The 27,101-nt window shown below is 52.2% G+C and overlaps 4 protein-coding genes across 4 annotated transcripts; all 4 read right to left on the reverse strand.

The window, feature by feature from the left end:
- Positions 1-3,575: 3,575 nt before the first annotated feature.
- Positions 3,576-5,004, reverse strand: LOC120696169 (bisdemethoxycurcumin synthase-like). The gene is made up of 2 exons (XM_039979309.1): positions 4,706-5,004; positions 3,576-4,604 (listed from the first exon to the last, which is right to left on the reverse strand). Exons 1-2 carry the CDS (start codon positions 4,893-4,895, stop codon positions 3,598-3,600), a joined length of 1,197 nt encoding a protein of 398 aa, XP_039835243.1. The 5' UTR covers positions 4,896-5,004; the 3' UTR covers positions 3,576-3,597.
- A 7,049-nt stretch (positions 5,005-12,053) lies between these two features.
- On the reverse strand, positions 12,054-13,447 carry LOC120696170 (bisdemethoxycurcumin synthase-like). Its single transcript, XM_039979310.1, has 2 exons — positions 13,162-13,447; positions 12,054-13,060 (listed from the first exon to the last, which is right to left on the reverse strand). Exons 1-2 carry the CDS (start codon positions 13,349-13,351, stop codon positions 12,054-12,056), a joined length of 1,197 nt encoding a protein of 398 aa, XP_039835244.1. The 5' UTR covers positions 13,352-13,447.
- Positions 13,448-19,619: 6,172 nt separating this feature from the next.
- Positions 19,620-21,008, reverse strand: LOC120696171 (bisdemethoxycurcumin synthase-like). Its single transcript, XM_039979311.1, has 2 exons — positions 20,786-21,008; positions 19,620-20,684 (listed from the first exon to the last, which is right to left on the reverse strand). The coding sequence occupies exons 1-2, from the start codon at positions 20,973-20,975 to the stop codon at positions 19,678-19,680; spliced, it is 1,197 nt and encodes a 398-aa protein (XP_039835245.1). The 5' UTR covers positions 20,976-21,008; the 3' UTR covers positions 19,620-19,677.
- Positions 21,009-24,021: 3,013 nt separating this feature from the next.
- Positions 24,022-25,362, reverse strand: LOC120695494 (bisdemethoxycurcumin synthase-like). Its single transcript, XM_039978727.1, has 2 exons — positions 25,173-25,362; positions 24,022-25,073 (listed from the first exon to the last, which is right to left on the reverse strand). Exons 1-2 carry the CDS (start codon positions 25,360-25,362, stop codon positions 24,022-24,024), a joined length of 1,242 nt encoding a protein of 413 aa, XP_039834661.1.
- Positions 25,363-27,101: the final 1,739 nt, after the last annotated feature.

Here is a 27,101-nt window from a genome sequence, read left to right on the forward strand (position 1 = left end):
GAAGGCAAGCCCCGGTGCATAACCCCTAATTTAAATTTATGCAATGTACCTAATTAAGTATTTGCGCATTAAGTTTACAGCAATTGTTTGAAACTTTAGTTGCATGATCCCTAGGTTCTCTTGGGCCCTATATATTAGTTTGTGTAGGTCGATAGTTTTGCCATGCTAATTAGGGCTCGGTAGAAGTCGAGTAATTTCCTGTTACTAGCGCGATATAGGATTCCTTTATAATTTGAGTATATGAAATATTGGAAATTGGAGAAAGAAAGGAGAAATTCGGAGACCATGCGGGGGAATGTTTAGCCCCGTCTGTGTCGACTAAGGACCGTACCATTGTTGGATGTGCTGATCAGGGATTGAACTGTACTAACCGCATGCCGGGAGTAGGAGGTAGTCGAAATCGGTAAGCCCAGCACTGCCTTTCTTCGAAAGTACAGAACTTCTACCCACCTCTTAGGGCAATCGAGTGGCCGCGGAGAATTGGGATGCATATGTTTACTTTTGGTGGTCTCTCGTAGGGCTCGGCTGACTATACGCAGGTGGGGCGGTTCTGTAGTTCGAGGCGGGGAGGGGAATGATTGGCATGTATAGTCCGACGGGGCAAATACGCGCCGTGTTGGTTAGGTCCACCTTGCAAGATTAAATCGAATCGATTCGCCGTGTCTCGCGGATATGAGAGCCTTGGTCTCTTGATCACATCATAGTGCGGAAATGGAATACAATGAGATGAAATGAAATGGTTGATGATATTATCTAAATAATTATTTGTACACATTGATTGTTGTAGACATGCAAATTATAGATGATTAGTAGCTTATAGATATAATTTGGAGCTAAAATATTGAAAATAAAGATATACTTTTAGTGGCTTTTCCCGCAAAACAAACCCACTAGCCAAAATCCTTGCATGTCTAGATAATGGGCTAAATATACCCATAGTCGGGTAAGTTTTGCTGAGTATTAGTTGCTCAGAGTTTGTTGCCACAAATTATTTCAGGACACCCAGACACCGATTTCTGTCCTTGCTGTGCCAAGTTTGTTCGCCGTAATGCAGATGGATGGGAGGTGATTGGACCAGACTCCTAGGCTAGGTCGTAGTTGGATTGCACACTTGTGGACAGAGTGTGTAATCTTCTCTCAGTTTTTGGGCGGGCCGGTCTGACAGGTTTGTGGACCGGTCTAACCGGTTGTGTAAAGGTAGTGTAGGAAGTAATATAGTTGTAACTCTTTTCATTTGAACTTTAGTTTTAAACAGTTGTAGATTTGTAAACTAAATCCTTATTTGAGTTCTAGACTTGTAAATTAATTACGTACTAAATTCTAGTTTGTAAAACTTAATGTTTCACAATATGTGTTGTATGTATATCTTCTATGTATTCGTCGTGCTTGTACTATCTGTGCTCACCTTCGCGGGAGACTATCAGTGTTGTTTCGATCAGGCCGTGGGTTGAGAAAGAACTGTCAAATTAAACCCTTAAACTAATGTGCCTGACGTGTTCAGATGATGGCCATTAGGCTTAATTTAGAGTTTTAATTTGGCGGTTCTGTCACAGCGACCCAAGCACGGCATGCCACACTGGGCCGTGCTGGCCAGGGCATGCCAGCCACTGAGCAGTGCCGTGCTTGGGCCGGGCCAAAAAACGTGCCTCATGCGGTCGTGCCAGGCTATCGGGTCTCGTGCTTTCTAGACATCTATAGGAGCCACCACCAAACAACATACTCGTCGGAGACACCATAGCCATTGCACCTCCACACCACCTCTCGTAGCTACGCACCTCTGCTGTCACCCTCCAAGTGAGGGTCGGGCCAACGAAGTGGAGACTAAAGGCGGCGAGAGGGGCACAAACCAAGGCTCATCGAAAATGGCGATATCCCCTTCTGTGCTGACAGAGCCAGCTGAAAGCACATTCAGGCTCCCACGAACCACCAACCAACGCTGTGCAAGGGGAGGGAACTTCGCAAGGGGACTGTGGAAGAGTGAAAGCACCTGGCATAATGTTTGATGGCACCACTAGCAAGAAGAGTGCCGACGGAGCAAATGCGCCAAACGGAGTACACCCGCGCGATCCACGAAGAAAAATTCACAGCTTGAATCAGTCTTGCACCCGAACCAACTCCGGGGAAAGAAGGCATGCACACTGGCTTCATGGACACCATTCCTCCGGCACAGGGAGGCAGAGAGGTGCAAGGGGATGCCTCAAATGAGGGAATGGCGTCCGCAGACGTTGCCGTCCAAGCTTTCGCTAGCACCTCAGTCAACTCCCATAGGAATGGCAGCAATCTTTACCCGGCCAGCGGAGCAAAGAAGAGCATGCCCAAGCCGCGAGAGCAGGGCCGCCCGGTTAGCCTATGAGGCCGAAGTAAGCTGCGGCGAAGCCACACGCCCCTGCGGCTCCATCTGAGCCCCCAGAGGTAGCAAGCCCACGCCGCGGGCGTCGGGCTGGGCAGGCGAGGCGCCAAGGCCGGTGCGTGCGGCGGCGGTAGCGTCCGGAGCAGGTGAGCCACCCACCCCCGCCCACCCAAACAGCTGGAGGCACAGCGTGCTCACGTCGCAGTCACAGGGCCGGTCTGAAGGGGCGGCAACGGCGCAGCCACGCCCAAGGCCGGAGCGGGCGGCGGCGAGCTAATGGCAGGCGGCCCGCCATTGCAGCGCTTCGACGAATTTGTGCTGGGCATGGTGCTGCTGGAGCTGGTGTCCGATGCAGCATGCTCATGCCACGGATAAAGAGCCGGCCAGGACCACAGTGTAGCCATGCCCCACCCGCCCAACCGAGCCCTAGGGGCACAGCACACCAGCGGCTGAGAGAGGGGCGATAGCGACAGATCCAGCCTGGGGAACCCTGGATCCGGCGAAGGAGATGCCGGATCTGGCCCCGGTGGCCGGCGAAGGAGCATTGTCAGGTCGAGGCAAGGAGTTGGGCGGAGGTAGGCGGATGTAGAGAGAAAGAGGCGGGAGAGGCTCCAAGGGGAAAACACGTCCTGCTGCCACCTTTCTTGGGGCCGCCCGGTCTTCCTGCAGTGCCCTCCAATGGCGGCGAGGTGGGGCGGAGGGTGGGGTGGGGGGTGGCACGCCGGGGAGGAAATGTCAATTGAATCAACTGCATTTAAAAAAAGATTAGCGAACATGAACAGTCGTGAGAAAAAAGATGCAAAAGAAGTTGTGGATTAAAGGCAGACAAGGGCATATATTCTCAATACAACTACTACAAAAATCATGCAGAAAAGGCAGTTTGCTACAATAGTTTTATTTAACTACTCTAACTTAAGTAGGGGGGAACCCCCTCCTGTTTCATCAACAAAAAAAAACTACTCTAACTTAAGTAAGTTGAGAAGGAAAATTCACTATTTTTCAGTATCCCCGATTACGTAAAATCTATTGTTCGTTAAATTAGACATTACAACAAATGATCCGATAAAGCAAGAAGGAAAATTCTGATGACCATTAAAATTATTTTGCATCACACAAGATCCATCACATGGACATATTATTGTTAAACAAATTCAATCGACATGAGCATAAACTATATCACACAACCTTATTAGGGTCCATCAATACATGGGATTTATTGCTGGACCTGTTTTTTTTTTAAAAAAAATCTAATTTCCCTCGAGGCTGCTAGGGGCGTGCAGCACCATGGTCTCGATTGTTATTCCTGGCCCGAACGCCATCACCACTCCCCACTCGTCGGGTGCTTCGCCTTCCTGCTCGTGCTTGGCCGCCCGACGGCGCCGGAGCTCATCGAGCACGAAGATCACCGTGGTGCCGCTCATGTTGCCGAACTGGCTGAGCACGTGCCGGCTCGCCGCCAGCTTGCCGTCGTCGAGGCCGAGCACTCCTTCGATGCGGTCCAGGATGGCACGGCCGCCGGGGTGGATCGCCCAGAAGAGGTCGTTCCATTTGGCACGGACGCCAATTGCGTCGAACGCGTCGATCAGGCAGCGTTCAACGTTGCTCCCCAGCAACCGTGTCACCTGGTTGGAGATGTGGTATGCCATGCCGCCTTTGGTGATCTCCATGGAGATGTCGTCCTCGGTTTCCGGTATGGTGGTCTGCGAGGCGAAGGCCATCTCGAACAGGGGGCGCTCCACGGGGCTGACGGGGTCGGCGCCGACGATGACGGCGCCGGCGCCATCGCCGAACAGAGCCTGACCGAGGATGGTGTCCGGGCAGCCACTTTCCGGCCCGTAGAAGGCGATGAGCGTGATCTCGGAGCAGGCCACGAGGACGCGCGCGCCGCGGTTGTTCTCGGCGAGCTCCTTGGCGAGCTGGAGCGACCTGCCGCCGCCGTAGCAGCCGTGGAGGTTGAGCATGGTGCGGGAGACCGTGGGGCTGAGGCCCAGGAGCGACGCGAGGCGGCGGTCGGCGCTCGGGGCGCGAGCGCCGGAGTAGGTGCTGAAGATGAGGTGGGTGATGTCGGTGGCCGGGCGGCCCCAGTCGGCGATGGCCTTGGCCGCCGCGGACGCGGCGAGCTCCGGGACGGCGGCGGAGGCGATGTCCACGCGGGCGTCGAGGGACGGCAACGCGCGGTCGGTGAAGTCCGGGTTGGCGGCGAGCAGCTGCTCGTCGAGGTGCATGAAGCGCTGCTTGATGCCCGACTTCTTGCCTGAAATGTGAAACTCATTGTGAGCTCTTTATTTTGTTCCAATAATCTGAAAGAACATGAAGCGAAACGGAAGGAAACGAGCTGCATGGTTGGTTGCTTACAGATCCTGGTGAGCTTGGCCTTGAGGTCGGTGAGGTGCTCGCTGTTGGTGACGCGGAAGTAGTAGTCGGGGTAGTCGTCCTGGGCCACGCACGTCGACGGGTTCGCCGTGCCGATGCCGAGCACGGCAGCCGGTCCGTCCGCGCGCTGCGCACGCCTGATCTCGCCGATGGTGGCCGGAGCGCTGCCCATGGTCGTCGACGACACCGATCGAGCAGTTAACCTGCTAGCTCGCTAGCTGCCTCCTGGCGCTCTAGCTAGCTTAGCTTGCTTAGGGCTAGTAAGATGGGTGCGTGCTAGACTGCTAGGGAGCTAGGCTTGGCGTCTTTAGTGTCTTGGGTAAGCTGGAGGCGTGCTCTATTTATAGTAGTAGCCAGTATTGGTGGGTGTAGTCATGTTCTGGTGGTTGGTTTCGTGGTTGCGTTCCGCTGACTGCGACGTGCGTTCGGCTGGGTTAACACTGATCTCATTCTCATACCACGGATGCCACTTGCCGCCGATGCTGTTGGGGAATGACTTGAGCCGGAGAACCATGCATCCAAGGACTTTGACATGTCAACGACTTGCTATTCGATGATACCAAAGATAATACTAGTCGACAGGGTTTAGCTGCAGTGACATTAACTTGACATTCAATTAGTAGAAGCATAATCGGACATTGACAGGAGTATATGCATGACCAATAATATCGATAAAAATAGAATATTTTTTTTAAATTGAAAGAGTTATATATTATAGTATTTTTAAAAAATATATATTATGATATAGTTGGTTTATAATGAATTTAGAAAATATATTATTCTATATGTGATCAATCTTGTCTGAAATGAAAAGGCTTACAAATAATATCCCTACATTACTTAGAAAAAGGAAATATCCAAAGATTGGCAATGTTAATAGTGGCCTTGCAATACAATAGAGTAGCTCACAACACTCTACTACTCCCTTCATTCCTTTTGCACAAGGCTTGCAAGATCTGGTACCATTATCTTTAATCAAATCATTAGTCTAATGATGTGTAGTAGAATTTATGGTAAAAAGTTACCTTAATTAGATTCATGCTTGGATGTACTTTCGAACAATCATGATTTTGCTGGAATCATTGATATTGTATAAGAAGAATTAGCAATCAATGTTTCATTCTAAACACTGTACCAAGTCAGACCGCTTGTAATATTTAGATATGATATCTACCTCCACAAAATTTCATTGCCAAACTCAACCTAATTAAAAAGCTAAAAAAGAAGAAAATATTTTCACCATTCTGCAGGTGGCTCCTTATGTCAACCATTTATTATAAAAATCGTTTCATTTTCACAATTGATTGCTGCTTCACTGTCGGAATGCATTCTCACATGTGCTAAAAAAACAGTGTGTCTTGGCAAGCTTTTTAGGTGGCCATTTTTAGGTGGCCTATAAGGCCAGTCTCAATGCAAGGGTCGTGAGAGGGTAATGAACATTAAAAGCTATAACATATCAGCAAAAATGCTGATTTTGCAAGACAGTTAAGAGGGGAGAGAGAGGAAACCCAGGTCATTAGCATGACCCACTGATGGCTCGGATGCCAAGCCCACGACCCTCCGATGACCCTGGCACTGAGGCCGGTCTTCGTTCACCCAGGATCTCTTATTCCGCCGCCGGGCGCCGCAACCCAAACCTGCTCCGCTCCTGCGCTCGCCCTGGCTCCCGCGCTCGCGCACCCGCTCGCGCGCCAAATCCCACCGCCGCTCGCGCACCCGCTCGCGCTCCAAGTCCCCACCTACTATGGAGTATATACAGGATCCAATTGACGAGACTCCAAAGCCATTTAAGGGGAGAATTCCTCAAAGGGGAAGGGCCGAAGAGAGGAAAATGAGGAGATACAAGAGAGGGGATCATGATCTCGCAACCTGGCATAGAAGATAACAGGGTAAAGAGATTCATAGCAGCCCTCCACCAAGAAAGACCGCCACCAAGAAAGACCGCCACCAATCGACGATGGGAGCCACTATAAATTTCCATTCAAGCCGCCCGGCCCAGCCCGGGCATGGCGACTTGGCCCGGCCTTCACCGTGTTGGGCCTGTCTCGGCCCTATGTCTCAGCAGGCTATGCCGGGACAGCCCACAAGCTGCATTGGCGGCCGAAGCACAAGCCCACGGGCCGATTTCGTGTCGGGCCAGCACGAAAAGCACGGTGACTTCACCGTGCTCGTGCCGTCCGCCGCCCGCACACTCGGTGGAGGTTGAGCCCCCGACCACCGCCTGCGCCTATCCCACCGACACCCGATGCTGCTCCCGTCAGCCTCCACCCGCGCGCTGGACGCCGCGCGCCTCCTCCTGCGTGCCGCTGTCACCGCGCAGCCTACATCCAGGTGCTGCCGAAGCTGCGCCCGTCGGCCTCCGCCCGCATGCCGCCGCCGCCGCGCCCACCGTCCTCCACTCGGAGCGGATTCTAGGAAGGGAGGAGACGGGCTAGGGAGCAGGGACTGGGAGGCGCCCTCTGTCGCCGCTTGCAGCTAAAGAGGAAGGGAGTTGCAGGACTGAGGACTTGCAGCCTCAGGGGACCGGGGAATAAACGAAAGGACAAGGGAGTGAGAAAAATCAGGTGATTTTGAGAGATGATATTGGTGGGCCGGTGACCAGTGAGATTGAAATGGGCTGTTAACGGGCCGAGCTTAAATATCGGGCTGTGCCGTGCCGCCCACCGTGCCGCACTGGCGACTATAACATCCCGGATCGTGGATCCGGATATTCCGAGTGAGAGCCGGATCATCCGGACCCGTGTCGGCCTTATCTCCTCCCTGTGCTCTCCTCTCTTCTCTCTCTCATTTCCTTCCTCCTTTCCCAGCTCGGGACGAATCGAGCCGAGCAGACCCCCCATCGATCTCTTTCCTTCGACCACCACGCCTTGATTCTTCTCGCGAGCACCTTCCCCAACCCCTCCTCCATCTTCCCCAACCCCCGGCCGAGCTTCTCCCCGGCCAAATCGACGGGGATCGACCCTCCTCCGGCCGGTCACCATTGGAGCCGCTCGAAGCTCAGGGCCGCCATCAATCTACTCCCTCCGGCCATTTCTTCTCGCCTCGGACCCCAAGAATCGATTCCCCGGTGAGCCCTCAAACTTCCCCGACTTTTCCCCGTAGTTTCCTCACCGGAGCACTGCCACACGCCGTGCGCGCGCCGCTGCCCACCCAAGTCCGAATTATCTGGCCTAGGGCCGGATCATCCGGCACCTTCCAGAGGCAAAAAGTACTGTTTAGTCGGATCATCCGGCCTTGGGTCGGATCATCCGATCAGCACAGACCTTTAGTGTTTGTAAAATATGTAGAAAATTATAGAAAAATAGGAAAAATACAAAACCATTTTTGTTAGCTTCATATTTTTATTCTCTATATAAGAGAATCATGAAATATGTTATTTGACAACTTTTACTATGTAGTTTTAATTATGCTAGATAAAATGCTTCTAAACTTGTTAAATGCATAATTGGAGTTAGGAGTGTGTTAAAAATATAAAACCAGTAGGTTTAGTTTTGTTTTGAACATGTAGTACTCAGGAAAGGTATTAAACATATTATTGGTTAATGTTTCTACAATGTGTTGTTGCATGCTATTCTCATATTGCATGACATCTTTTCATACGTATAGATGCCGCGAACGAGGTTGTGTACGAGGTGACTGCGGAGCCCCAGGAGCAGCCAGAGCAAGCCCAAAAGGAGGTTCACAAGGACTCGGCCCAAGGCCCAGTTGACCCTAGTTCTGAGCAGCAGCCCGAAGGCAAGCCCCGGTGCATAACCCCTAATTTAAATTTATGCAATGTACCTAATTAAGTATTTGCGCATTAAGTTTACAGCAATTGTTTGAAACTTTAGTTGCATGATCCCTAGGTTCTCTTGGGCCCTATATATTAGTTTGTGTAGGTCGATAGTTTTGCCATGCTAATTAGGGCTCGGTAGAAGTCGAGTAATTTCCTGTTACTAGCGCGATATAGGATTCCTTTATAATTTGAGTATATGAAATATTGGAAATTGGAGAAAGAAAGGAGAAATTCGGAGACCATGCGGGGGAATGTTTAGCCCCGTCTGTGTCGACTAAGGACCGTACCATTGTTGGATGTGCTGATCAGGGATTGAACTGTACTAACCGCATGCCGGGAGTAGGAGGTAGTCGAAATCGGTAAGCCCAGCACTGCCTTTCTTCGAAAGTACAGAACTTCTACCCACCTCTTAGGGCAATCGAGTGGCCGCGGAGAATTGGGATGCATATGTTTACTTTTGGTGGTCTCTCGTAGGGCTCGGCTGACTATACGCAGGTGGGGCGGTTCTGTAGTTCGAGGCGGGGAGGGGAATGATTGGCATGTATAGTCCGACGGGGCAAATACGCGCCGTGTTGGTTAGGTCCACCTTGCAAGATTAAATCGAATCGATTCGCCGTGTCTCGCGGATATGAGAGCCTTGGTCTCTTGATCACATCATAGTGCGGAAATGGAATACAATGAGATGAAATGAAATGGTTGATGATATTATCTAAATAATTATTTGTACACATTGATTGTTGTAGACATGCAAATTATAGATGATTAGTAGCTTATAGATATAATTTGGAGCTAAAATATTGAAAATAAAGATATACTTTTAGTGGCTTTTCCCGCAAAACAAACCCACTAGCCAAAATCCTTGCATGTCTAGATAATGGGCTAAATATACCCATAGTCGGGTAAGTTTTGCTGAGTATTAGTTGCTCAGAGTTTGTTGCCACAAATTATTTCAGGACACCCAGACACCGATTTCTGTCCTTGCTGTGCCAAGTTTGTTCGCCGTAATGCAGATGGATGGGAGGTGATTGGACCAGACTCCTAGGCTAGGTCGTAGTTGGATTGCACACTTGTGGACAGAGTGTGTAATCTTCTCTCAGTTTTTGGGCGGGCCGGTCTGACAGGTTTGTGGACCGGTCTAACCGGTTGTGTAAAGGTAGTGTAGGAAGTAATATAGTTGTAACTCTTTTCATTTGAACTTTAGTTTTAAACAGTTGTAGATTTGTAAACTAAATCCTTATTTGAGTTCTAGACTTGTAAATTAATTACGTACTAAATTCTAGTTTGTAAAACTTAATGTTTCACAATATGTGTTGTATGTATATCTTCTATGTATTCGTCGTGCTTGTACTATCTGTGCTCACCTTCGCGGGAGACTATCAGTGTTGTTTCGATCAGGCCGTGGGTTGAGAAAGAACTGTCAAATTAAACCCTTAAACTAATGTGCCTGACGTGTTCAGATGATGGCCATTAGGCTTAATTTAGAGTTTTAATTTGGCGGTTCTGTCACAGCGACCCAAGCACGGCATGCCACACTGGGCCGTGCTGGCCAGGGCATGCCAGCCACTGAGCAGTGCCGTGCTTGGGCCGGGCCAAAAAACGTGCCTCATGCGGTCGTGCCAGGCTATCGGGTCTCGTGCTTTCTAGACATCTATAGGAGCCACCACCAAACAACATACTCGTCGGAGACACCATAGCCATTGCACCTCCACACCACCTCTCGTAGCTACGCACCTCTGCTGTCACCCTCCAAGTGAGGGTCGGGCCAACGAAGTGGAGACTAAAGGCGGCGAGAGGGGCACAAACCAAGGCTCATCGAAAATGGCGATATCCCCTTCTGTGCTGACAGAGCCAGCTGAAAGCACATTCAGGCTCCCACGAACCACCAACCAACGCTGTGCAAGGGGAGGGAACTTCGCAAGGGGACTGTGGAAGAGTGAAAGCACCTGGCATAATGTTTGATGGCACCACTAGCAAGAAGAGTGCCGACGGAGCAAATGCGCCAAACGGAGTACACCCGCGCGATCCACGAAGAAAAATTCACAGCTTGAATCAGTCTTGCACCCGAACCAACTCCGGGGAAAGAAGGCATGCACACTGGCTTCATGGACACCATTCCTCCGGCACAGGGAGGCAGAGAGGTGCAAGGGGATGCCTCAAATGAGGGAATGGCGTCCGCAGACGTTGCCGTCCAAGCTTTCGCTAGCACCTCAGTCAACTCCCATAGGAATGGCAGCAATCTTTACCCGGCCAGCGGAGCAAAGAAGAGCATGCCCAAGCCGCGAGAGCAGGGCCGCCCGGTTAGCCTATGAGGCCGAAGTAAGCTGCGGCGAAGCCACACGCCCCTGCGGCTCCATCTGAGCCCCCAGAGGTAGCAAGCCCACGCCGCGGGCGTCGGGCTGGGCAGGCGAGGCGCCAAGGCCGGTGCGTGCGGCGGCGGTAGCGTCCGGAGCAGGTGAGCCACCCACCCCCGCCCACCCAAACAGCTGGAGGCACAGCGTGCTCACGTCGCAGTCACAGGGCCGGTCTGAAGGGGCGGCAACGGCGCAGCCACGCCCAAGGCCGGAGCGGGCGGCGGCGAGCTAATGGCAGGCGGCCCGCCATTGCAGCGCTTCGACGAATTTGTGCTGGGCATGGTGCTGCTGGAGCTGGTGTCCGATGCAGCATGCTCATGCCACGGATAAAGAGCCGGCCAGGACCACAGTGTAGCCATGCCCCACCCGCCCAACCGAGCCCTAGGGGCACAGCACACCAGCGGCTGAGAGAGGGGCGATAGCGACAGATCCAGCCTGGGGAACCCTGGATCCGGCGAAGGAGATGCCGGATCTGGCCCCGGTGGCCGGCGAAGGAGCATTGTCAGGTCGAGGCAAGGAGTTGGGCGGAGGTAGGCGGATGTAGAGAGAAAGAGGCGGGAGAGGCTCCAAGGGGAAAACACGTCCTGCTGCCACCTTTCTTGGGGCCGCCCGGTCTTCCTGCAGTGCCCTCCAATGGCGGCGAGGTGGGGCGGAGGGTGGGGTGGGGGGTGGCACGCCGGGGAGGAAATGTCAATTGAATCAACTGCATTTAAAAAAAGATTAGCGAACATGAACAGTCGTGAGAAAAAAGATGCAAAAGAAGTTGTGGATTAAAGGCAGACAAGGGCATATATTCTCAATACAACTACTACAAAAATCATGCAGAAAAGGCAGTTTGCTACAATAGTTTTATTTAACTACTCTAACTTAAGTAGGGGGGAACCCCCTCCTGTTTCATCAACAAAAAAAAAACTACTCTAACTTAAGTAAGTTGAGAAGGAAAATTCACTATTTTTCAGTATCCCCGATTACGTAAAATCTATTGTTCGTTAAATTAGACATTACAACAAATGATCCGATAAAGCAAGAAGGAAAATTCTGATGACCATTAAAATTATTTTGCATCACACAAGATCCATCACATGGACATATTATTGTTAAACAAATTCAATCGACATGAGCATAAACTATATCACACAACCTTATTAGGGTCCATCAATACATGGGATTTATTGCTGGACCTGTTTTTTTTTTTAAAAAAAATCTAATTTCCCTCGAGGCTGCTAGGGGCGTGCAGCACCATGGTCTCGATTGTTATTCCTGGCCCGAACGCCATCACCACTCCCCACTCGTCGGGTGCTTCGCCTTCCTGCTCGTGCTTGGCCGCCCGACGGCGCCGGAGCTCATCGAGCACGAAGATCACCGTGGTGCCGCTCATGTTGCCGAACTGGCTGAGCACGTGCCGGCTCGCCGCCAGCTTGCCGTCGTCGAGGCCGAGCACTCCTTCGATGCGGTCCAGGATGGCACGGCCGCCGGGGTGGATCGCCCAGAAGAGGTCGTTCCATTTGGCACGGACGCCAATTGCGTCGAACGCGTCGATCAGGCAGCGTTCAACGTTGCTCCCCAGCAACCGTGTCACCTGGTTGGAGATGTGGTATGCCATGCCGCCTTTGGTGATCTCCATGGAGATGTCGTCCTCGGTTTCCGGTATGGTGGTCTGCGAGGCGAAGGCCATCTCGAACAGGGGGCGCTCCACGGGGCTGACGGGGTCGGCGCCGACGATGACGGCGCCGGCGCCATCGCCGAACAGAGCCTGACCGAGGATGGTGTCCGGGCAGCCACTTTCCGGCCCGTAGAAGGCGATGAGCGTGATCTCGGAGCAGGCCACGAGGACGCGCGCGCCGCGGTTGTTCTCGGCGAGCTCCTTGGCGAGCTGGAGCGACCTGCCGCCGCCGTAGCAGCCGTGGAGGTTGAGCATGGTGCGGGAGACCGTGGGGCTGAGGCCCAGGAGCGACGCGAGGCGGCGGTCGGCGCTCGGGGCGCGAGCGCCGGAGTAGGTGCTGAAGATGAGGTGGGTGATGTCGGTGGCCGGGCGGCCCCAGTCGGCGATGGCCTTGGCCGCCGCGGACGCGGCGAGCTCCGGGACGGCGGCGGAGGCGATGTCCACGCGGGCGTCGAGGGACGGCAACGCGCGGTCGGTGAAGTCCGGGTTGGCGGCGAGCAGCTGCTCGTCGAGGTGCATGAAGCGCTGCTTGATGCCCGACTTCTTGCCTGAAATGTGAAACTCATTGTGAGCTCTTTATTTTGTTCCAATAATCTGAAAGAACATGAAGCGAAACGGAAGGAAACGAGCTGCATGGTTGGTTGCTTACAGATCCTGGTGAGCTTGGCCTTGAGGTCGGTGAGGTGCTCGCTGTTGGTGACGCGGAAGTAGTAGTCGGGGTAGTCGTCCTGGGCCACGCACGTCGACGGGTTCGCCGTGCCGATGCCGAGCACGGCAGCCGGTCCGTCCGCGCGCTGCGCACGCCTGATCTCGCCGATGGTGGCCGGAGCGCTGCCCATGGTCGTCGACGACACCGATCGAGCAGTTAACCTGCTAGCTCGCTAGCTGCCTCCTGGCGCTCTAGCTAGCTTAGCTTGCTTAGGGCTAGTAAGATGGGTGCGTGCTAGACTGCTAGGGAGCTAGGCTTGGCGTCTTTAGTGTCTTGGGTAAGCTGGAGGCGTGCTCTATTTATAGTAGTAGCCAGTATTGGTGGGTGTAGTCATGTTCTGGTGGTTGGTTTCGTGGTTGCGTTCCGCTGACTGCGACGTGCGTTCGGCTGGGTTAACACTGATCTCATTCTCATACCACGGATGCCACTTGCCGCCGATGCTGTTGGGGAATGACTTGAGCCGGAGAACCATGCATCCAAGGACTTTGACATGTCAACGACTTGCTATTCGATGATACCAAAGATAATACTAGTCGACAGGGTTTAGCTGCAGTGACATTAACTTGACATTCAATTAGTAGAAGCATAATCGGACATTGACAGGAGTATATGCATGACCAATAATATCGATAAAAATAGAATATTTTTTTTTAAATTGAAAGAGTTATATATTATAGTATTTTTAAAAAATATATATTATGATATAGTTGGTTTATAATGAATTTAGAAAATATATTATTCTATATGTGATCAATCTTGTCTGAAATGAAAAGGCTTACAAATAATATCCCTACATTACTTAGAAAAAGGAAATATCCAAAGATTGGCAATGTTAATAGTGGCCTTGCAATACAATAGAGTAGCTCACAACACTCTACTACTCCCTTCATTCCTTTTGCACAAGGCTTGCAAGATCTGGTACCATTATCTTTAATCAAATCATTAGTCTAATGATGTGTAGTAGAATTTATGGTAAAAAGTTACCTTAATTAGATTCATGCTTGGATGTACTTTCGAACAATCATGATTTTGCTGGAATCATTGATATTGTATAAGAAGAATTAGCAATCAATGTTTCATTCTAAACACTGTGCCAAGTCAGACCGCTTGTAATATCTAGATATGATATCTACCTCCACAAAATTTCATTGCCAAACTCAACCTAATTAAAAAGCTAAAAAAGAAGAAAATATTTTCACCATTCTGCAGGTGGCTCCTTATGTCAACCATTTATTATAAAAATCATTTCATTTTCACAATTGATTGCTGCTTCACTGTCGGAATGCATTCTCACATGTGCTAAAGAAAACAGTGTGTCTTGGCAAGCTTTTTAGGTGGCCTATAAGGCCAGTCTCAATGCAAGGGTCATGAGAGGGTCGTGAACATTAAAAGCTATGACATATCAGCAAAAATGCTGATTTTGCAAGACAATTAAGAGGGGAGAGAGAGGAAACCCAGGTCATTAGCATGACCCGCTGATGGCTCGGATGCCAAGCCCACGACCCTCCGATGACCCTGGCACTGAGGCCGGTCTTCGTTCACCCAGGATCTCTTACTCCGCCGCCGGGCGCCACAACCCAAACCTGCTCCGTCCTGCGCTCGCCCTGGCTCCCGCGCTCGCGCACCCGCTCGCGCGCCAAATCCCGCCGCCGCTCGCGCACCCGCTCGCGCTCCAAGTCCCCACCTACTATGGAGTATATACAGGATCCAATTGACGAGACTCCAAAGCCATTTAAGGGGAGAATTCCTCAAAGGGGAAGGGCCGAAGAGAGGAAAATGAGGAGATCCAAGAGAGGGGATCATGATCTCGCAACCTGGCATAGAAGATAACAGGGTAAAGAGATTCATAGCAGCCCTCCACCAAGAAAGACCGCCACCAATCGACGATGGGAGCCACTATAAATTTCCATTCAAGCCGCCCGGCCCAGCCCGGGCATGGCGACTTGGCCCGGCCTTCACCGTGTTGGGCCTGTCTCGGCCCTATGTCTCAGCAGGCTGTGCCGGGCCAGCCCACAAGCTGCATTGGCGGCCCAAGCACAAGCCCACGGGCCGATTTCGTGTCGGGCCAGCACGAAAAGCACGGTGACTTCACCGTGCTCGTGCCGTCCGCCGCCCGCACACTCGGTGGAGGTTGAGCCCCCGACCACCGCCTGCGCCTATCCCACCGACACCCGATGCTGCTCCCGTCAGCCTCCACCCGCGCGCTGGACGCCGTGCGCCTCCTCCTGCGTGCCGCTGTCACCGCGTGGCCTACATCCACGTGCTGCCGAAGCTGCGCCCGTCGGCCTCCGCCCGCGTGCCGCCGCCGCGCCCACCGTCCTCCACTCGGAGCGGATTCTAGGAAGGGAGGAGACGGGCTAGGGAGCAGGGACTGGGAGGCGCCCTCTGTCGCCGCTTGCAGCTAAAGAGGAAGGGAGTTGCAGGACTAAGGACTTGCAGCCTCAGGGGACCGGGGAATAAACGAAAGGACAAGGGAGTGAGAAAAATCAGGTGATTTTGAGAGATGATATTGGTGGGCCGGTGACCAGTGAGATTGAAATGGGCTGTTAACGGGCCGAGCTTAAATATCGGGCCGTGCCGTGCCGCCCACCGTGCCGCACTGGCGACTATAACATCCCGGATCGTGGATCCGGATATTCCGAGTGAGAGCCGGATCATCCAGACCCGTGTCGGCCTTATCTCCTCCCTGTGCTCTCCTCTCTTCTCTCTCATTTCCTTCCTCCTTTCCCAGCTCGGGACGAATCGAGCCGAGCAGACCCCCCATCGATCTCTTTCCTTCGACCACCACGCCTCGATTCTTCTCGCGAGCACCTTCCCCAACCCCTCCTCCATCTTCCCCAACCCCCGGCCGAGCTTCTCCCCGGGCAAATCGACGGGGATCGACCCTCCCCCGGCCGGTCACCATTGGAGCCGCTCGAAGCTCAGGGCCGCCATCAATCTGCTCCCTCCGGCCATTTCTTCTCGCCTCGGACCCCAAGAATCGATTCCCCGGTGAGTCCTCAAACTTCCCCGACTTTTCCCCGTAGTTTCCTCACCGGAGCACTGCCACACGCCGTGCGCGCGCCGCTGCCCACCCAGGTCCGAATTATCTGGCATAGGGCCGGATCATCCGGCACCTTCCAGAGGCAAAAAGTACTGTTTAGTCGGATCATCCGGCCTTGGGTCGGATCATCCGATCAGCACAGACCTTTAGTGTTTGTAAAATACGTAGAACAATATAGAAAAATAGGAAAAATACAAAACCAGTTTTGTTAGCTTCATATTTTTATTCTCTATATAAGAGAATCATGAAATGTGTTATTTGACAACTTTTACTATGTAGTTTTAATTATGCTAGATAAAATTCTTCTAAACTTGTTAAATGCATAATTGGAGTTAGGAGGGTGTTAAAAATATAAAACCAGTTGGTTTTGTTTTGTTTTGAACATGTAGTACTCAGGAAAGGTATTAGACATATTATTGGTTAATGTTTCTACAATGTGTTGTTGCATGCTATTCTCATGTTGCATGACATCTTTTCATACGTATAGATGCCGCGAACGAGGTTGTGTACGAGGTGACTGCGGAGCCCCAGGAGCAGCCAGAGCAAGCCCAAAAGGAGGTTCACAAGGACTCGGCCCAAGGCCCAGTTGACCCTAGCTCCGAGCAGCAGCCCGAAGGCAAGCCCGGTGCATAACCCCTAATTTAAATTTATGCAATGTACCTAATTAAGTATTTGTGCATTAAGTTTACAGCAATTGTTTGAAACCTTAGTTGCATGATCCCTAGGTTCTCTTGGGCCCTATACTAGTTTGTGTAGGTCGATAGTTTTGCCATGCTAATTAGGGCTCGGTAGAAGTCGAGTAATTTCCTGTTACTAGAGCGATATAGGATTCCTTTATAATTTGAGTATATGAAATATTGGAAATTGGAGAAAGAAAGGAGGAATTCGGAGACCAGGCGGGGGAATGTTTAGCCCCGTCTGTGTCGACTAAGGACCGTACCGTTGTTGGATGTGCTGATCAGGGATTGAACTGTACTAACCGCATGCCGGGAGTAGGAGGTAGTCGAAACCGGTAAGCCTAGCACTGCCTTTCTTCGAAAGTACATAACTTCTACCCACCTCTTAGGGCAGTCGAGTGGCCGCGGAGAATTGCGATGCATATGTTTACTTTTGGTGGTCTCTCGTAGGGCTCGGCTGACTATACGCAGGTGGGGCGGTTCTGTAGTTCGAGGCGGGGAGGGGAATGATTGGCATGTATAGTCCGACGGGGCAAATACGCGCCGTGTTGGTTAGGTCCACCTTGCAAGATTAAATCGAATCGATTCGCCGTGTCTCGCGGATATGAGAGCCTTGGTCTCTCGATCACATCATAGTGAGGAAATGGAATACAATGAGATGAAATGAAATGGTTGATGATATTATCTAAATAATTATTTGTACACATTGATTGTTGTAGACATGCAAATTATAGATGATTAGTAGCTTATAGATATAATTTGGAGCTAAAATATTGAAAATAAAGATATACTTTTAGTGGCTTTTCCCGCAAAACAAACCCACTAGCCAAAATCCTTGCATGTCTAGATAATGGGCTAAATATACTCATAGTCGGGTAAGTTTTGCTGAGTATTAGTTGCTCAGAGTTTATTGCCACAAATTATTTCAGGACACCCAGACATCGATTTCTGTCCTTGCTGTGCCAAGTTTGTTCGCCGCGATGCAGATGGATGGGAGGTGATTGGACCAGACTCCTAGGCTAGGTCGTAGTTGGATTGCACACTTGTGGACAGAGTGTGTAATCTTCTCTCAGTTTTTGGGCGGGCCGGTCTGACACGTTCGTGGACCGGTCTAACCGGTTGTGTAAAGGTAGTGTAGGAAGTAATATAGTTGTAACTCTTTCCATTTGAACTTTAGTTTTAAACAGTTGTAGATTTGTAAATTAAATCCTTATTTGAGTTCTAGACTTGTAAATTAATTACGTACTAAATTCTAGTTTGTAAAACTTAATGTTTCACAATATGTGTTGTATGTATATCTTCTATGTATTCGTCATGCTTGTACCATCTGCGCTCACCTTCGCGTGAGACTACCAGTGTTGTTTCGATCAGGCCGTGGGTTGAGAAAGAACTATCAAATTAAACCATTAAACTAATGCGCCTGACGTGTTCAGATGATGGCCATTAGACTTAATTTAGAGTTTTAATTTGGCGGTTCTGTCACAGCGACCCAAGCATGGCATGCCACACTGGGCCGTGCTGGCCAGGGCATGCTAGCCACTGAGCAGTGCCGTGCTTGGGCCGGGCCAAAAAACGTGCCTCGTGCGGTCGTGCCGGGCTATCGGGTCTCGTGCTTTCTAGACATCTATAGGAGCCACCACCAAACAACATACTCGTCGGAGACACCATAGCCATTGCACCTCCACACCACCTCTCGTAGCTACGCACCTCTGCTGTCACCCTCCAAGTGAGGGTCGGGCCAACGAAGTGGAGACTAAAGGCGGCGAGAGGGGCACAAACCAAGGCTCATCGAAAATGGCGATATCCCCTTCTGTGCTGACAGAGCCAGCTGAAAGCACATTCAGACTCCCACGAACCACCAACCAACGCTGTGCAACGGGAGGGAACTTCGCAAGGGGACTGTGGAAGAGTGAAAGCACCTAGCATAATGTTTGATGGCACCACTAGCAAGAAGAGTGCCGACGGAGCAAATGCGCCAAACGGAGGACACCCGCGCGATCCACGAAGAAAAATTCACAGCTTGAGTCAGTCTTGCACCCGAACCAACTCCGGGGAAAGAAGGCATGCACACGGGCTTCATGGACGCCATTCCTCCGGCACAGGGAGGCAGAGAGGTGCAAGGGGATGCCTCAAATGAGGGAATGGCGTCCGCAGACGTTGCCGTCCAAGCTTTCGCTAGCACCTCAATCAACTCCCATAGGAATGGCAGCAATCTTTACCCGGCCAGCGGAGCAAAGAAGAGCATGCCCAAGCCGCGAGAGCAGGGCCGCCCGGTTAGCCTATGAGGCCGGAGTAAACTGCGGCGAAGCCACACGCCCCTGCAGCTCCATCTGAGCCCCCAGAGGTAGCAAGCCCACGCCGCGGGCGCCGGGCTGGGCAGGCGAGGCGCCAAGGCCGGTGCGGGCGGCGGCGGTGGCGTCCGGAGCAGGTGAGCCACCCACCCCCCGGAGTAAACTTAAGTAAGTTGAGAAGGAAAATTCACTATTTTTCAGTATCCCCGATTACGTAAAATCTATTGTTCGTTAAATTAGACATTACAACAAATGATCCGATAAAGCAAGAAGGAAAATTCTGATGACCATTAAAATTATTTTGCATAACAGAAGATCCATCACATGGACATATTATTGTTAAACAAATTCAATCGACATGAGCATAAACTATATCACACAACCTTATTAGGGTCCATCAATACATGGGATTTATTGCTGGACCTGTTTTTTTTTAAAAAAAATTCTAATTTCCCTCGAGGCTGCTAGGGGCGTGCAGCACCATGGTCTCGATTGTTATTCCTGGCCCGAACGCCATCACCACTCCCCACTCGTCGGGTGCTTCGCCTTCCTGCTCGTGTTTGGCCGCCCGACGGCGCCGGAGCTCATCGAGCACGAAGATCACCGTGGTGCCGCTCATGTTGCCGAACTGGCTGAGCACGTGCCGGCTCGCCGCCAGCTTGCCGTCGTCGAGGCCGAGCACTCCTTCGATGCGGTCCAGGATGGCACGGCCGCCGGGGTGGATCGCCCAGAAGAGGTCGTTCCATTTGGCACGGACGCCAATTGCGTCGAACGCGTCGATCAGGCAGCGTTCAACGTTGCTCCCCAGCAACCGTGTCACCTGGTTGGAGATGTGGTATGCCATGCCGCCTTTGGTGATCTCCATGGAGATGTCGTCCTCGGTTTCCGGTATGGTGGTCTGCGAGGCGAAGGCCATCTCGAACAGGGGGCGCTCCACGGGGCTGACGGGGTCGGCGCCGACGATGACGGCGCCGGCGCCATCGCCGAACAGAGCCTGACCGAGGATGGTGTCCGGGCAGCCACTTTCCGGCCCGTAGAAGGCGATGAGCGTGATCTCGGAGCAGGCCACGAGGACGCGCGCGCCGCGGTTGTTCTCGGCGAGCTCCTTGGCGAGCTGGAGCGACCTGCCGCCGCCGTAGCAGCCGTGGAGGTTGAGCATGGTGCGGGAGACCGTGGGGCTGAGGCCCAGGAGCGACGCGAGGCGGCGGTCGGCGCTCGGGGCGCGAGCGCCGGAGTAGGTGCTGAAGATGAGGTGGGTGATGTCGGTGGCCGGGCGGCCCCAGTCGGCGATGGCCTTGGCCGCCGCGGACGCGGCGAGCTCCGGGACGGCGGCGGAGGCGATGTCCACGCGGGCGTCGAGGGACGGCAACGCGCGGTCGGTGAAGTCCGGGTTGGCGGCGAGCAGCTGCTCGTCGAGGTGCATGAAGCGCTGCTTGATGCCCGACTTCTTGCCTGAAATGTGAAACTCATTGTGAGCTCTTTATTTTGTTCCAATAATCTGAAAGAACATGAAGCGAAACGGAAGGAAACGAGCTGCATGGTTGGTTGCTTACAGATCCTGGTGAGCTTGGCCTTGAGGTCGGTGAGGTGCTCGCTGTTGGTGACGCGGAAGTAGTAGTCGGGGTAGTCGTCCTGGGCCACGCACGTCGACGGGTTCGCCGTGCCGATGCCGAGCACGGCAGCCGGTCCGTCCGCGCGCTGCGCACGCCTGATCTCGCCGATGGTGGCCGGAGCGCTGCCCATGGTCGTCGACGACGGCACCAGCTAGCTCGCTCGCTCTTGGGCTCTAGGTAGCTGGGAGCTTTTAAGATGTACTACGACTAGTGCTCCTGGGCTCTAGGTAGCCGGGAGCTTGTAAGATGTACTATGACTAGGGAGCTGCGTCGATCTTCGTGGTTTGGATGAGCAGGAGGTGCGTTCTATTTATACTAGAATCGGTGTGGTGTGCGTACGTGCATGATGGTTTCGTCTGAGCGTTCCGCTGACACTGACAGCGACGTACGTGCTCCTGGGGACTGACTAATTGAATCGGTCAACCATGCATCCAAGAGTTTGACATGTCACGTAAACAAGGGGCACGGCTGGCTGCACGGATCAAGGAGTTTGACATGTGCATGGTTATGCTCGGGAGGAGGAGCTTCCTTTATTTTGCACGTGACTAAATCGATTATCTTTTAAAAGTACATTACAGGCATAGACGCTCGTATACGTTTATCGTGAATACATACACGCAAACTCTACTCTATGATCTATGAGTACCTAACAACGTGTCTCTATTAGACCGTTTACAACATCTAATAATAATAATAATAATAATAACAGAACATTTGGGTAAATTTTATTCTATGTTTACCATTTTGGAAAGAAAATGGTACCTTGTCCTTGTTCCTATTGAAAACAATGCAATTTCCCGGTTTTATTTCACACGGTTGGTCCACCCGGGACAAGGACCGGCGTAGTCCCCTCATTTTTTTTTATGCGAGGTTAGTCCAATTTTGCTGCAGGTCAGCTGATTTCATGAATCTGTGTACAAATAACATGCAGCCGGCATCGGGTTTTGATTGGAGGGATGGTGGTGGAGTAGGCACGGACGCCAGATTTTATTAGGGTCTGGTGGGGCCCATGTGTAAGTCTAGCTACACTATTTTACACAGAGTTGCCAGTCAAGCTGAGTCATCTTTAACAAATTTCAATCAATTTCAATAAATTCATAGTGTGAACACGTGGTTTTTAATTCACCCTACTAGGAGGCCTATCGCAAGCTATCCATACGAGCTATCCATACGTGTAGCACGCTGGAAGGGACATAATGCGGCTATATGAGTAAGCGGGCTTTGCGGGCTGTTGCGGGTTACCCATTTAAACTCGCTTTACCCTATTTTGCTGGTTACTTTTCCAGCTAACCAACAGTATTTTTCTCACACCAAACCAGCAACAACCACCGGCCATCAGCCAGCCAGTAGTAATTTTCTCTCACAACAAACCAATACCAGTCACCAGCCGCACCCAACAGAACGGGCTTTAGCCCAACGGGTTGTAGAGTGGCCTGTGCCGCTGCAACCTAAATCACGGGCATCCATCTATGCACATGGGTACCTATTAAGCAGTTTTGGGTCATCCGGTTAGCTTAATTTTCATTTTTTTTAGTGATGACTGATGAGGGATAGATGTAAATGGGTCATCCGGTTATTCGGTTTCTTCAAATCTCTATTTTGGTGGTGAAGGATTGCAAGCATGCGTTGCTTGGGGTGTTCCCCAGCCGATGTTCTTTCAGTGGTTGATAGATCTCGTTGTAAGCAGCGAGTGATTTTTGCGCTCTTGAAAGCCTTGTGTGATAATGGCATTTGCAGGTGTCACTTTCCCTTGCTTCTTTTCCAGTGCATTATTCAAGTTTCAATGGACGGCGAATAATCTTCGAAAAAGACGACAAGAGAACTCTTTGATGCAATTTTATTATTTTTATGTCGTTTTGTGTCAGGTTGTCCGTCTTTTGTAAACTAATTGTTTTTTGTTGATATGAATCATATATGAGACATTTCTGGTGTCTTTCTTAAAAAAAAATGGGTACTTAAGTAGTTTTAGGCCATCCGATTAGTTTATTTTCATTCACTTTTTTTCTTTGAGATCCGAATTAATTCATCTGGATGGTTTTTAGGTTGACCCAGTAACCCAAAGAAACTAAAGCTTTCATCCATACGTACATGGCTGGCTATAGTGCGTCAGTTCTAGCGATGGTAGATCGAACTGGTGAGGTTAGGCCGTTGGGGCGTGTGGTAATAGCAGCACAAAGACATATATGCAGAATCTCTAGAATATAGTTGAAGCCATTTTTATTATTCCCACTGATTGAAAAATGTTGTTTTAAAATTTTGTGGGTCAAATTTTTTTAGTTTTAACCAAGTCACTACATCCACCAGGCAAAATAATTTCAAAGTATTTGTTATAAAAATTGTTGGTCAACGATTTACGTTGTCCAACATCTATCGGATCCTTCTCCCTGTGCTGCTGTGCTGCATTCCTTTGTTTTTTTTTCTTTTTTTGAGAAACATGTAGCTTTTTTTTGGCAAGGGCTCAAAGCAAAATTCGATCGGCCTAATTGTTTATCAGGCTCCTGCCTCCTGGATCAAATTTGCATGGGCTCAAAGCTGCTCAGAATTTGCATGAGCATAGAACCTGAGCAGCAGCCTCGGCCCCTCCTGCCTCCTGGATCAAATTTGCATGGGCTCAAAGCTGCTCAGAATTTGCATGAGCATAGAACCTGAGCAGCAGCCTCGGCCCCTCCTGCCTCCTGGATCATCCATGATCCTTGAGAAATTGTGGTACGAATAAATTTCGGCCCACTCTCTGGTGGCCCAATTTGCAACACATTCCAACATAGCACGGGCAGACCAATTCAGAGATCATGACCGCTAGCTAGTTGTGGCCATCCATTTCCATTGTGGTCGCTGCCTGTGTGGTTCGCGCGCATTTTTTTTCCTTTGTTCCGTTCGTTCGTTTGCTCCAGTGATTTCTTTTAGCTAGATAGAGGTTTGCAGGTGTGATTGAGTTATAGGCGTTGCTGAGAAGAATTTTCAAGCCTCCTATTTGCCCGTCTCTCAAGTTCGATTATTTTTTTCTCAAATACGCAGGAGAGCTATGTATCAATCTATTAAGACGAAAAGAGTTTTACAACCTCGCGAGCACGAAGCCCACGCACATAGGCACCAACTCGGTACCACGCAATGTCTTTGACCATGCAACGTGCATGGAAGCCTGATCCAAATCCAACACCAACACAAACTGGTCACGCTTAGGCCGCAGCCAGTTTGTCCTCGGGTGCGGCGGCGCCTGTGCCCTGCGCCACGCACCGGTGCAGCACCATCGTCTCCACGGTGAGCCCGGGTCCGAACGCCAGCATGGCCCCCCACTCGGGCGCCCCTTCCTCCTCCCCCTTCTCCATCCGGCGGCGCAGCTCGTCGAGCACGAAGATCACCGTGACGCCAAACATGTTCCCGTACTCGCTCAGGACGCGTCTGCTCGCCGCCAGCTTCTCGGGCTTGAGCCGGAGCACGGCGTCGACCTGGTCCAGGACCGGCGACGAGCCCGGGTGCACGGCCCAGAACAGGTCGTTCCATCCTGTGCCGATGCCGAGCGGCTCGAACGCGTCGAGGAGGCAGAGCTCGATGTTGTCGCCCATGAGCACGAGGACCTGCCTGGTGGAGATGTCGCCGCCATAGCCGCCTTTGGTGAGGTGCATGGTGATGACGTCCTCGGAGTCCGGTACGATGGTCTGCGCGGCGGATACGATCTCGAAAATCGGGCGCTCTCGAACGACGGCGGGGGTCCTGATCATCACGGGGTCGGCGCCGACGACGACGGCGCCCGCGCCGTCGCCGAAGAGGCCCTGGTTGACGAGCGTCTGGAAGCAGCCATCCTCGGGGCGGGTGAAGAGCTGGACGGTGATCTCGGCGCAGACGACGAGCACGCGTGCGCCGCGGTTGTTCTCGGCGAGGTCCTTGGCGACGCGCAGCGCGGCGGCGCCGGCGAAGCAGCCGTTGAGGTAGAGCATGGTGCGGCGCACGGTGGGGCGGAGGCCGAGGAGCGGGACTAGCCGGAAGTCGACGCCCGGCATGTGCGCGCCGGAGTTGGTGGTGACGACGAGGTGCGTAATGTCAGCGGCCGGGCGGCCCCACTCGGCGATGGCCCTTCGGGAGGCCTCCGCGGCGAGCTCCGGCACCGCGGCCTTGGCGATGTCGAGCCGCGCGTCCAGGGACGGCGTGTGGGGGTCCAGGAACTCCGGGTGCGCGCCCAGCAGCTCCTCGGTGTGGTGCAGGTAGCGCTTCCGTACGCCCATCTTCTGGCCTGTTGGCAACATCGAGCATTGTGAATTTGCGAGACGTGCCCATGCTGTTAGCTAGGCAGCCTAAAGGGTAAATGGTAGAGATCTGGTCGCGTGCTTACAGACTCTCCTGAACTTGTCCTTGAGGCCAGTGAGGTGCTCGCTCTTGGTGGCGCGGAAGTAGAAGTCCGGGAACTCGTCTTGGAGCACGCAGTTGGCCGGGTTGGCGGTGCCGATGGCGAGCACGCCGGCGGGGCCGTCGGCGCGCCGCGCGCGGCAGATCTCACGGACGTTCGCCGGAGCGCTTCCCATGGTTGCTGCTATGGGTACCAGCGGACACAGACAGAGCTAGCCGATGTTGCTGTCGCAGGTGTCTTCTGAAACGCACGGCCGGGCGTCGTGCGCTTATATAGGAGCAGCAGAGGTTTTGCAGCCCGCCTTCATGCAGGGCTGCAGCGGACGCGGGTTGCAGCCGCCTGCACCCAGGGCTGCAGGCTGCAGCCCCAATCAGATTGCCGACGCGTGGACGTCGGAGGGCTGCAGCGGATGCAGTTTGCAGCCCGGCTGCACCAGCCAATGCAGTTTGCAGCCCGCCTGCACTGAATTTTTTTCTTGTCCAAACGTGTGAGGCGCTTTACGGCTTGCCAACGTGATCTCGTTCCGCGAGGGCGGCAAACCGCAGCCTGTGCAGCCCTGCCCCGATGCAAGCCATCTGTCCATCTAGCGAATCGGACGGCAGTCTGATGGAGCGCCTCCTTCCCCCTCGGCTCCGCGTGGTAGTGAGCTAATCGCGGCTCGGCTTAGCCCATAGACATGGCTCATTGTTTCCCACGCCCGCCGTCGGCGTCGCCCGCCCATGATCCGCGTTGCTTCATCCACCGAGGACAATGATTCTGCCACCTGCTCTTGCTGCTTCGTCGATTAAGCCACAGCTTCCCTTCTCAAGGAAAACGAAAATCAACCTCCCTCCCTTCTCACGGAAAATGAAAATGAGTCTGCGGAAGGTCCAGACGATGAAGGCGACGAGACTGTGATCCAGCCCCTGCTGCCTGCTGGCATCGAGCCATCAACCCTAACAACCGAGCTTTTTTTTAGATTATGGAAAATTCTGGTCTTGATCATTCACAAGTGAATGACTACAGCCAAAAGGGTTACAAGAGCTCTTAAGTTCTAGACCTCGAACGAGGAATTTCACAAATATAAGAAAAAAAGCTATAAAACAAAGAAAAAAATCTAGAAGACTAAGATTCAAACTTCTTCGTTTCGCTTCAATCTTACAATGTACTCACAGGTATCAAAACCATCACATCCCTCGTCTACTTAGAAGCTTGATATCCGGATGGTCTGTTGCTTTCTTTTCCACATAAACCTCCGTCTGGCATAAGGGCCAACCGCCGCTGGAGGTCGAGTCGGGTCTCATGAGATGACGCCTCCAAGAAGGGGACGACGCCAATGACGCCGTCATCGCTCGTCCAGGCATGGACAAGGTTTTCACCCAGAGAATCCCGTGCAGTAGGGATAGAACTCAAGATGACGCCCCCAACGGGGAGGACGACGTCCTAGGACGCCGCCGCCATCGACACCAGCAAGGTCGCCGGCAATGGCTTTCGCCAAAGCATCCCACTGCACGAACTCAGCCCCGGCAAGCAACTGCCCGGTGGCGGCGGGTGGGCGCCGCCAGAGTCACCTCCGAGAGAGGAGACAACGTGGGAGGCCCTGATCGAGGCAGCCGTGGCAGGACGCCCACTGCATCCACACCAGGTCAACCCTAACAGCCAAGCTGGTGATTTACAATGATATATACGACCAAATCTTTCATCCATTGCATACATCTAGTGCTCTTTTCATGTGTGACCTATTCTTTCAAATTATATCAGAAGTTATCTATTCAAGATAGTAGAAGTGCTAGCTCAAGAAGCACACAACTTTTTTTTTTGCTTTGAGATCCAAATTAATGCATCTGGATGGGACGTCAAGCCTTCATGACTTGGGACGAGTTGGGGTAGGTCACACAGTGCCGTCTCGAGCGGTGTTGCGGGCGGCACCGGACT

Source organism: Panicum virgatum, chromosome 2K (assembly GCF_016808335.1).
Source record: "Panicum virgatum strain AP13 chromosome 2K, P.virgatum_v5, whole genome shotgun sequence".
Classification (NCBI taxonomy): domain Eukaryota; kingdom Viridiplantae; phylum Streptophyta; class Magnoliopsida; order Poales; family Poaceae; genus Panicum; species Panicum virgatum.